Source organism: Staurois parvus, unplaced genomic scaffold (genome assembly GCF_062004578.1).
Source record: "Staurois parvus isolate SC_StPar_1 unplaced genomic scaffold, SC_StPar_1.0 ptg002751l, whole genome shotgun sequence".
Taxonomy (NCBI): Eukaryota; Metazoa; Chordata; class Amphibia; order Anura; family Ranidae; genus Staurois; species Staurois parvus.
This window is the reverse complement of record NW_028320547.1, coordinates 298,421-310,645: the sequence shown is the minus strand read 5'-3', so window position 1 is coordinate 310,645 and position 12,225 is coordinate 298,421. Positions and strand designations below refer to the sequence as shown.

General features: G+C 39.7%; 1 protein-coding gene across 1 annotated transcript in view; it reads right to left on the bottom strand.

Annotated features, from left to right (window-relative positions):
• Positions 1 to 12,225, bottom strand: part of ADGRA2 (adhesion G protein-coupled receptor A2) — a 311,196-nt gene that overhangs the window by 80,901 nt on the left and 218,070 nt on the right. Inside the window, exons 5-6 of the mRNA XM_089666521.1 lie at positions 3,781 to 3,852; positions 2,276 to 2,439 (exon numbers count right to left, since the gene is read on the bottom strand). Of these exons, the coding sequence (XP_089522647.1) occupies positions 2,276 to 2,439; positions 3,781 to 3,852 (236 nt within the window). The remainder of the gene's footprint in view (positions 1 to 2,275; positions 2,440 to 3,780; positions 3,853 to 12,225) is intronic.

Sequence of the window (12,225 nt, the reverse complement as noted above, 5' to 3'; positions counted from 1 at the left end):
CTGTCAGTGGGGTTCCTGGTGTCAGTGGGGTTCCGGCTGTCAGTGGGGTTCCTGGTGTCAGTGGGGTTCCGGCTGTCAGTGGGGTTCCTGGTGTCAGTGGGGTTCCGGCTGTCAGTGGGGTTCCTGGTGTCAGTGGAAAACAAACTGTCGACATTGCAAGATAATTTAAAAAAAAAAAAAAACACTTTGGGTCTCGTATGGATTTTGAGGGGAACCCCCACGCCAAAATGTTTTTTAAAAAATGGTGTGCCCACCAAAATCCATACCAGACCCCCTTGTGACGTCATCATGCACTGTGATCTGCGGTCAGGTGCATTGCTGTGGCCAATCACAATGCACTGTAAGGGCGCGGCGGGCGAACAGCTTACCAAATGCCCTTACCTTCTGCGTGTTCGGCAAACACACGAACGGCCAATGTTCGTGTCGAACGTAACATAAAGCCCATCACTACTCACAACTCCACCCCCTTGTGACGTCATCATGCACCGTGATCTGCAGTCAGGTGCATTGCAGTGGCCAATCACAATGCACTGTCAGGGCGCGGCGGGCGAACAGCTTGCCAAATGCCCTTACCTTCTGCGTGTTCGGCAAACACACGAACGGCCAATCTTCGTGTCGAACGTAACATAAAGCCCATCACTACTCACAACCCCGCCCCCTTGTGACGTCATCATGCACCGTGATCTGCGGTCAGGTGCATTGTTGTGGCCAATCACAATGCACTGTCAGGGTGCGGCAGGCGAACACATGAGCAGCCAAAGTTCGAGTCGAACTTACATTCGACACGAACATAAAGCCCATCACTACTCACAACCCTGCCCACTTGTGACGTCATCATGCACTGTGATCTGCAGTCAGGTGCACTGCTTTGGCCAATCACAATGCACTCTCAGGGCGTGGCGGGCGAACAGCTTGCTGAACGCCCTTACCGTTTGCGTGTTCGGCGAACACACGAACGGCCAATGTTCAAGGCGAATTAATGTCAGACACGAACATAAAGCCCATCACTACTCACAACCCCGCCCCCTTGTGACGTCATCATGCACCGTGATCTGTGGTCAGGTGCTTTGCTGTGGCCAATCACGATGCACTCTCAGGGCATGGCGGGCGAACAGCTTGGTGAACACACGAACGGCCAATGTTCAAGTCAAACTTATGGTAGACACGAACATAAAGCCCATCACTACTCACAACCCCGCCCACTTATGACGTCATCATGCACTGTGATCTGTGGTCAGGTGCATTGCTTTGGCCAATCACAGTGCACTGTCAGGGCGTGGCGGGAACACACGAACGGCCAATGTTCGGGTCGAACATAAAGCCCATCACTACGCACAACCTCTGCTGCATCTGGCAGTAGCTCTTCTTGTTGAGCCGCCTGAGATGCCGGACGGCTCCCTGTCTGATCCTTTGAATAATCTTGCCTTGTACCTTATTTCTGGTGAACCTTGAACCCCTTTGGTCCTCCCAGGAACTTCCTATGGACCTTGAACCCCTTTGGTCCTCGCAGGAATTTCCTATGGACCTTGAAACCCTTTGGTCCTCCCAGAAACTTCCTATGGACCTTGAACCCCTTTGGTCCTCCCAGGAACTTCCTATGGACCCTGAAACCCCTTTGGTCCTCTTAGGAACTTCCTATGGACCTTGAACCCCTTTGGTCTTCCCAGGAACTTCCTATGGACCTAGAACCCCTTTGGTCCTCCCAGGAACATCCTGTGGACCTTGAACCCCTTTGTTCCTCCCAGGAACTTCCTATGGACCTTGAACCCCTTTGGTCCTCCCAGGAACTTCCTATGGACCTTGAACCCCTTTGGTCCTCCCCGGAACTTCCTATGGACCTTGAACCCCTTTGGTCCTCCCAGGAACTTCCTATGGACCTTGAACCCCTTTGGTCCTCCCAGGAACTTCCTATGGACCTTGAACCCTTTGGTCCTCCCAGGAACTTCCTATGGACCTTGAACCCCTTTGGTCCTCCCAGGAACTTCCTATGGAAGTCATGCCTTTGCACTTCCTGTTTGCCAGATTATTGGGGTTTCTACATGACCCAGCGTCACATTGCAGGGGGCTGGATAAGTCCCTGCACCCTCAAATGAGTCTGTAGGGTTCAAGGCAGGGGCCACCAAACATAGCAGAGACACGCAGAAAGTCCGTCACAAACGAGGACAGCCGCGAAGGCCAGTATCTCCAGTCAAGGACCAATCACCATCGGGGAATACCTGACAACGATTAGAAATGTCACCCCTTTCCTCCGTATATCCCCTGTGGGGACACCTACCACAAGTCAGCTGACTTTCCTTCAGGTTCCGCAGGGGCCGGTCTCGGAGTGCGCTGGGGTACGAGCAGAACGTTCGGTCAGACATCTGGGTGGTGCCATTCTTCATCCAGGAGGCCACCCAGCGCAGGTGACAGTCACAGGTCAGGAACTCCGTAGAAAAGTCCCTGAAAGAACAGACGGCAAAGGCTCAGGATCTGTCCTGCGGAACCCTCTATATACATCCAGAGGACATAATGGGTGACAAGGGCCCAAAACTGGGTCAGATAGGAAGCGGGACAAGATAGGGCAGGGGGTAAATATGATGAGACTGAGGAGGGGAGGGGGGGGTAATACAGCATTGGAAATATGGCCCAAAAAGTCACTGTATGATGTTTACAGCTCCTCAATTCCCTACCCTCCAGTATGACCCGGTGCACAGAATTCAGATTAAAGAGAGAGGGTGCCACCACCTAAGTGTAGCCATGTACAAAAGAGAGAGAGGGCGCCACCATCTAAGTGTAGCCATGTACAAAAGAGAGAGAGGGCGCCACCACCTAAGTGTAGCCATGTACAAAAGAGAGAGAGCGCCACCACCTAAGTGTAGCCATGCACAAAAGAGAGAGGGCGCCACAACCTAAGTGTAGCCATGTACAAAAGAGAGAGGGCGCCACAACCTAAGTGTAGCCATGTACAAAAGAGAGAGGGTGCCACCACCTAAGTGTAGCCATGTATTATACAGTAAAGGGTTGATTTAATGCAGTGAGTACATTTATGTTTTCAACCCTTTACTGTAATAATACATGGCTACACTTAGATGGTGGCGCCCTCTCTCTTTTGTGCATGGCTACACTTAGGTGGTGGCGCCCTCTCTCTTTTGTACATGGCTACACTTAGGTGGTGGCGCCCTCTCTCTTTTGTACATGGCTACACTTAGGTTGTGGCGCTTTCTATCTTTTGTACATGGCTTCACTTAGGTGGTGGCGCCCTCTCTCTTTTGTACATGGCTACACTTAGGTGGTGGCGCCCTTTTTTGTACATGGCTACACTTAGGTGGTGGCGCCCTCTCTCTCTCTCGTTTGTACATGGCTACACTTAGGTGGTGGCGCCCTCTCTCTTTTGTGCATGGCTACACTTAGGTGGTGGCGCCCTCTTTTGTACATGGCTACACTTAGGTGGTGGCGCTTTCTATCTTTTGTACATGGCTTCACTTAGGTGGTGGCGCCCTCTCTCTTTTAAACATGGCTTCACTTAGGTGGTGGCGCCCTCTCTCTTTTGTACATGGCTACACTTAGGTGGTGGCGCCCTCTTTTGTACATGGCTACACTTAGGTGGTGGCGCCCTCTCTCTCTTTTGTACATGGCTACACTTAGGTGGTGGCGCCCTCTCTCTCTTTTGTACATGGCTACACTTAGGTGGTGGCGCCCTCTCTCTTTTGTTTGAAATCCCTCTAAAAATGAATGCAGAATCCTCCATACATGAACATAGAATCCCTCTATATCTGAAGGTAGAGGACTCCAAATACTCACACAAACTTCAATCCAGGCAGCTCATCGAACACCCCAGACGGGAGGGTAGAGAAGATGTTTCCAGACATGGCGCTATAAACACAGAGAGATGGAATTAGAAAACACATCTGAATATAAAGAAATAAAACCTGATCCAGGGAGCACAGTGGCTAAATGGTCAGCACTTCCACCTGGCAGTACTCGGGTCGCTGGTTCGAATCCCAACCACGGCACCACCTGCCTGGAGTTTGCATGTTCTCCCTGTGCCTGCGTGGGTTTCCTCCGGGTACTCCGGTTTTCTCCCACACTCCAAAGACATGCTGGGAGGTGAATTGGCTCCTGTCTAACATGTCCCTAGTATGTGTATGCATGAATGTGAGTTAGAGACCTTAGATTGTACGCTCCTCGGGGGCGGGGACTGATGTGAATGTACAATAATTATGTAAAGTGCGGCGTAAAACGATGGAGCTATATAAGTACTAGACACGTGCAGTTCATTTCCTTCCGAATCGCATTTCAGACAAATTTTTCCATGATTCGGATGTATCCGAATGACGAATTACAGCAACGCAATTAAACGAATCCGAAATAACAAAACGAAATTCGGCCGAAATTCGATTCGCAAACAAATTAGAAAATAAAGTCGAACAAACATTCGAAAACAAATTTAAAGCGGAGCTCCACCCAAAAGAGGAAGTTCCGCTTTAAGGACCGGTCCCCCGCCTATTTTTTTAATTTTGTTTTTTAGAATTCGGTTGTCATCTTTTCGATTTCCAACGACTTTTCGAATTTTGTTGAATCCATTTCAAATTCGGTTGAACCAATTTCGAATACGAACGACTTTTTGAATTAGGGCGAAATGTATTCGAATCGAATTCGAATACGAATTACCAAAATTAATCCCAAAAAATGAATCAAACAAATTTACCGAATCCAACAACACGAAGATTTCGAAACTAAACAATTTTTGTTTTGTTTTCCACATATCTAATAAGTATCTGTAATAAAAAAATTCAGCTTTAGTTGGGTCCGTCTATTAGACCCCCAATGTTTCCTCCTCGCTTTTTTGCAATCGCAATAAGGTATGGGAAAAAAAGCTTAAAATTTATTTTTTAATAAAGAATTACATTTAAAATAAAAATAAAATTTTAAATTATAAAATTATAATTAAAAAAAAAACAAAAATAAATAAATAAATAATAAATAACAATGCACACTTCAGAAAAAAAAAGTACTGAATACGAATTACTGAAATTAATCCCGAAAAATGAATCAAACAAATTTACCGAATTCAACTACACAAAATGTGTTAGATTTCTAAACTAAACAAATTTTTTTTTGTTTTGCACATATCTAATCAGTACTTGTAATAAAAAGTCATCTTAAGTTGGGTCCGTCTATTAGACCCCCGATGTTTCCTGCTCGCTTTTTTGCAATCGCAATAAAGTATGGGGAAAAATAGTTTAAAAGTTTAATTTTAATAAAAAATTTAATTTAAAATTAAAATTAAATTTAAAAAAATTTAATTATAAAATTATAATAAAAAAAAAAATACTACAAAAATAAATAAATAAATAATATATAACAATGTACACTTTAAAAAAAAAAAAAAAAAAGTATTGAAATCGAATACGAATTACCGAAAATAATCCTGAAAAAGGAATCAAACAAATTTACCGAATCCAACTACACAAAATTTGTTACATTTCTGAACTAAACAAATTTTTTTTTGTTTTGCATATGTCTAATCAGTACTTGTAATAAAAAGTCAGCTTTAGTTGGGTCCGTCTATAAGACCCCCGACGTTTCCTGCTCGCTTTTTTGCAATCGCAATAAAGTGTGGGGAAAAAAAAGTTTCAAAGTTTAATTTTAATAAAAAATTTAATTCAAAATTAAATTTAAATAAATTAAATTATAAAGTTAAAATTTAAAAAAAAATACTACAAAAATAAATAAGTAATAAATAACAATGCACACTTTATAAAAAGAAAAAAAGTATTGAATTCGAATAAGAATTACCGAAATTAATCCCGAAAAATGAATCGAACAAATTTTACCGAATCCAACTACGTGAAATTTGTTAGATTTCGAAACTAAACAATTCTTTTTGTTTTGCACATGTCTAATAAGTACTTGTAATAAAAAGTCAGCTTTAGTTGGGTCCGTCTATAAGACCCCCGATGTTTCCTGCTCGCTTTTTTAGCAATCGCAATAAGGTGTGGGGAAAAATGTTTAAAAAATGTAATTTAAAATTAAATGTAAAAAAATTTAAATTATAATTAAAAAAAAAATAATACAAAAATAAATAAACAAATAATAAATAACAATGCACACTTTAAAAAAAAATATATTTTTTGTTTTGCACATATCTAATCAGTATCTGTAATAAAAAAAGTCAGCTTTAGTTGGGTCTGTCTTTTAGACCCCCAATGTTTCCTCCTCGCTTTTTTGCAATCGCAATAAGGTGTGGGAAAAAAAGTTTAAAATTTATTTTTAATAAAAAATTACATTTAAAATTAAATTTAAAAAATTTTAAATTATAAAATTATAATTAAAAAAATACAAAAATAAATAAATAATAAATAACAATGCACACTTTAAAAAAAAAAAAAGTATTGAATTCGAATACGAATTACTGAAATTAATCTCGAAAAATGAATCGAACAAATTTACCGAATCCAACTACACAAAATTTGTTAGATTTCAAAACTAAACAAATTTGTTTTTGTTTTGCACATATCTAATAAGTACTTGTAATAAAAAGTCAGCTTTAGTTGGGTCCGTCAATTAGACGTTTTCTGCTCGCTTTTTCGCAATAAAGTGTGGGGGGAAAAAAAGTTTAAAAGTTTAATTTTAATAAAAAATATAATGTAAAATTAAAATTAAATTTAAAAAAATTAAATTATAAAATTATAATTAAAAAAAAAAAAAAAAATACAAAAATAAATAAATAATAATAATAAAAAGTCAGCTTTAGTTGGGTCTGTCTATTAGACCCCTGATCTTTCCTGCTCGCTTTTTCGCAATCGCAATAAAGTATGGGGAAAAAAAGTTTAATTTAATAAAAAATTTAATTTAAAACTAAAATTAAATTTAAAAAAAATTAAAATCAATATTAAAAAAATTTAAATTAAATTTAAAAAAATTAAAATTATAAAATTATAATTAAAAAAAATATATATAATAAATAATAATGCACTTTAAAAAAAAAAAAGTTCCCCGCTGCTACGTACGCATGCGCACAAAAATGTACGTGTTTGTGCAATAATTCTAGAGCCATCATTCACAGCGAACTCTAATGAGACCCTGAGACTTTTAAAGCGCCCCCTATGGACAGTTTTGGGTACCTAAGTTTGTTGCCATTTCAAGAATCGACGTGTTTGGTATCTCTTTACTTGACACAACATAATTTTTTATATTTTACCAAAAAATTGGGTATTAATTTGTGTTCACTAAGGCTCCGTTCACATACAGGCGTACCTCGGTTTATGAATTTAATTTGTTCTGCGGGACAAATTTGTCTCTATTCTATTCTTTTCTGTTCTATTCTAACCTATTCTATTCAAATTCAAATTTGTTCTATTAAAAATTTGAATTTCGGAAGACACTTATATCCTTTCTCTGTTATTCTTTTGTTTTTTAAAGTCCATGCTATTTTTTAAATTCTATTCTTTTCTATTCTAATTTCTTCAAATTTATTCTATTCGAAATTTGAATTTTGGAAGACAATTATATTCTTTTCTATTTTATTCTGTTGTTTCTTTTTATTCCATTTTATTTTTTCCATTCTTTTCTTTAATATTCTAATCTATTCTATTCAAATGTATTTTATTTGAAATTTGGAAGACAGTCATATTCTTTCTAATTATATTCTATTGTTTTCTATTGTTTTCTATTCTATACAATTCTATTATTTTCTTTTCTATTCCATTCTATTTTTTCCATTCTTTACTATTTTATTCTAATCTATTCTATTCAAATTTATTTTATTTTAAATTTAGAAGACAGTTATTTTTTTTCTATCTAATTCTATTGTTGTTTTTTTATTATATTCTATTCGTTTCTATTCTATACAATTTTATTATTTTCTTTTCTATTCTATTCCATTCTGTTATATTCTTTTATATTGTATTCCATTCTATTATTTTCTTTTCTATTCTATTCCATTCTGTTATATTCTTTTACATTGTATTCCATTCTATTATTTTCTTTTCTATTCCATTCCATTCTGTTATATTGTATTCTATTCTATTATTTTCTTTTCTATTTTATTCCATTCTGTTATATTCTTTTATATCGTATTCTATTATTTTATTTTCTATTCTATTCCACTCTGTTATATTATTTTATATTGTATTCCATTCTATTATTTTCTTTTTTATTCTATTCCACTCTGTTATATTATTTTATATTGTATTCTATTCTATTTTATTTTCTATTCCATTCTAATATATTCTTTTATATTGTATTCTATTATTTTCTTTTCTATTCTATTCCACTCTGTTATATTCTTTTACATTGTATTCTATTATTTTATTTTCTATTCTATTCCATTCTAATATATTCTTTTATATTGTATTCTATTCTATAATTTTCTTTTCTATTCTATTCCATTCTGTTATATTCTTTTATATTGTATTCTATTATATGCTGTTGTTTTTCTATTCTTTTCTATTCTATTCTTTTTGTATAAGAATTTAATTTGAATTCGATTCAAATTTTGTCCGAATTTTGATTCGTTATTTCCGATTCGCTAATATAATTCAGGAGTTTGGAGACATCTGAATGTCCGCATAACAAAAACTTTGTCCGAATTCCAATTTGGACCCGCACATGTCTAAAATCGACCAAACATTCTCAAAATACAACTTTTTGAAGGAGATTCTGCCAGTGTCTGGTCAGTCATGTAAAATGTGCCTTTTCTGCATTTCCGTTAGGCCGGATCCTCTTTGGGGACGCAGCGAATCGCGATCCTACGAGCCACAACCCAACCCGGAGCCGCGCATCCCGTCTCCCGCTGCGATGTAGCGCCATCACGTGACCAGGGGCGGACTGACAACTCATGGGGCCCCCAGGCAATAGGGGATCATGGGGCCCCTGTGTCCTCGCCCACACTCAAACCACAACCCAAAAAAGCCTATGAAAGGTATCAGGGGCATCTCATGGGGGACCCCTGCTGACCCCGGGCCCTCGGGCAGTGTCCGATTGGTCAGTCCGCCCCTGCACGTGACCCTTCCTGAGAGCGGTTGGTCTTCCTCGGCACGCACATCGCAGGAGCTCCTCTGAAGAAAACACACAAGAAGGACGTTCGTTCTGCCGTCCCGGAATAGAGCCGGGCCCAGCGAGTGCTCCGTCTCCGGGATTTATGGCCAGGGAAGTGTCGGAGGAGCGCTGGCATTTTAATCGCGGGATATTTTAAGGAAAGGGCGCGCGTTCCTCCGCCTTGTGGTCACTGAAATGAGAGGCTCTATTCTGGGCTCTCAGGGAGTTCGCAGCCAACACAAATATTTGTCCTATTTTATCTTTTTTTTTTAAGCCTTGAATGTTCCCCATCCACTGAGGCACCGAGACAAAAAACACATCCGAGGATCCCGATCTCCGCTGCAGTCAGCAAGACGAGAAACAATCGGGAAGGAAGAAAAATGTCAACAATTCTGGTGGGTTCCTTATATGAACCCGGCCACGCCCAGAGCCCATTGGTTCCCAAGCAGAGGTGCACTATACTTCTATATTGTCCCCGCCCTCCCATTCATGTGATTCAGGTGTTCCAATCCCCTCCCAATCATGTGATTCAGGGGTTCCAATCCCCTCAATATCATGTGATTCAGGTGTTCCAATCCCCTCCCAATCATGTGATTCAGGTGTTCCAATCCCCTCCATATCATGTGATTCAGGTGTTCCAATCCCCTCCATATTATGTGATTCAGGCGTTCCAATCCCCTCCATATCATGTGATTCAGGTGTTCCAATCCCCTCCATATCATGTGATTCAGGTGTTCCAATCCCCTCCATATCATGTGATTCAGGTGTTCCAATCCCCTCCATATCATGTGATTCAGGTGCTCCAATCCTCTCCAAATCATGTGATTCAGGTGTTCCAATCCCCTCCATGGACACAGGTGTATACAATCAAGCCCCTAGGCATGCAGACGGCTTCTACAAACATTGGTGAAAGAATGGGTCGCTCTCAGGAGCTCAGTGACTCCAAGCGTGGTCCCGTGATAGGTGGCCACCTGGGCAATAAGTCCATCCGTGACATTTCCTGGCTACTAAATATTCCACGCTCAACTGTTAGTGGGATTATAACAAAGTGGAAGCAACTGGGAACAACAGCCACTCAGCCACCAAGTGGTAGGCCACGTCACATGACAGAACGGGGTCAGCACATGCTGAAGCGCACAGTGCGCAGAAGTCACCAACTGTCTGCAGAGTCAATAGCTAAAGACCTCCAAACTTGGTGTGGCCTTCAGATGAGCCCAACAACTGTGCGTAGAGAGCTCCATGGAATGGGTTTCCATGGCCGAGCAGCTGCATCCAAGCCTTCCATCACCAAGTGCAATGCAAAGCATCGGATACCGTGGTGTAAAGTACGCCGCCACTGGACTCTAGAGCAGTGGAGACGTGTTCTCTGGAGTGACCAATCACCCTTCTCTGTCTGGCAGTCCGATGGACGTGTCTGGGTTTGGCGGTTGCCAGGAGAACGGTACTTACCTGACTGCCATTAAAGGTCAGGTGTGTGCAAAGGGCGGGGCCAACTCAATATTGAACCCTATGGACTAAGACTGGGGGGGGCATTACAGGTCATGTGCGGGGAAAGGCCGGCGGCCCGATATTTGGGGCAATATAGTGTGTGTGTGTATCCTAACGGTACCTTTCTTGGATTTGGAGGGTATTTAACCCTTTTAACTGCCAGATTAATTTTTGCCTTTTTTTTTTTGTCATTTTTGTAAAAAAAAAAAATCTGCATTGTTTTTTTTGCCAGACCCTCAAACATTATATACATTTTTATAATCAGACTCCGCCTAGAGAATAAAATGCTTATTGTTGCAATTTTTTTATGTCAATATTTTTATATTTGCGCAGCTTTTTTAAAAAAGCTGATTTTTCGGGAAAAAATACACTTTAATGAATTTTAGTGCACACAATATAATACCCAATTTTTTGGTAGAATATAAAAGCTGATGTTAAAGTTGCGTACGGCTGTGGAAATGGCGACAAACTACGGTACCTAAAAATCTCCATAGGCGATGCTTTAAAAGTCATTTCCAGGTAAGGAGTTGAGCTCTCGCTCTGACATTCGCAATGATACCTCAATGTGGGTCGCCGCTTACATCAGACGTTTACAGCGCTGGGAAAAAGTATTTGCCCCGGCCTGATTTTTTTTTTAATTTTGCGTATTTTTCACACTTAAATATTTCAAATCATCAAAGAAATGTTGATGCAATTTTTAAATAATGAGTTAATTTCTCTTTCTTTCTTCCCCTCTTTCTTTCTCTCTCTCTTTTTCTTTTTTTCTCTGTCTTTCTTTCTTTCTCTCTTTTCTCGTTCTTTCTTTTTCTTTCCCTCTTTCATTGTTTCCTTCTTTGTTTGTTTCTTTCTCTCGCTCTCTTTTTCTTTCACTCTCTTCCTTTCCTTCTTTCTTCCTTCTTCTCTCTCTTCCCTCTCTCTCTCTCTTTTTCTTCCCCTCTTTCTTTCTTTTCTTTGTTTCTTTCTCTCGCTCTCTTTCTTTCCCTCTTCCTTTCTTTCTCTCTCTTTCTCTTTTTCCTTTCTTTCTCGCTCTTTTTCTTTCCTTTCTTTCTCTCTCTCTTTTCTTCTTTGTTTGTTTCTCTCGCTCTCCTTTTCTTTCTCTCTCTCTTTTTCTCTTTCTTTCTTCCCTCTTTCTTTCTCTTTCTGTCTTTCTCTCTTTTCTCGTTCTTTCATTTTCTTCTCCTCTTTCTCTCTCTCTTCCCTCTCTCTTTTTCTTTCCCTCTTTCTTTGTTTCCTTCTTTGTTTGTTTCTTTCTCTCACTCTCTTTTTCTTTCACTCTCTTTCTTCCTTCTCTCTCTTCTCTCTCTTTCTTTTTCTCCCCCTCTTTCTTTTCTTCTTTGTTTCTTTCTCTCTGTCTCTTTTTCTTTTTTTCTCTCTTTCTCTTTCTTTCTCTGTTTCTTTCTCTCTCTCCCTTCTCTCTTTCTTTTTCTTCCCCTCTTTCTTTCTTTTCTTTGTTTCTTTCTCTCGCTCTCTTTCTTTCCCTCTTCCTTTCTTTCTCTCTCTTTCTCTTTTTCCTTTCTTTCTCGCTCTTTTTCTTTCCTTTCTTTCTCTCTCTCTTTTCTTCTTTGTTTGTTTCTCTCGCTCTCCTTTTCTTTCTCTCTTCCTTCTCTCTTTCTTTTCTTTCTCTCTCTCTTTTTCTCTTTCTTTCTTCCCTCTTTCTTTCTCTTTCTGTCTTTCTCTCTTTTCTCGTTCTTTCATTTTCTTCTCCTCTTTCTCTCT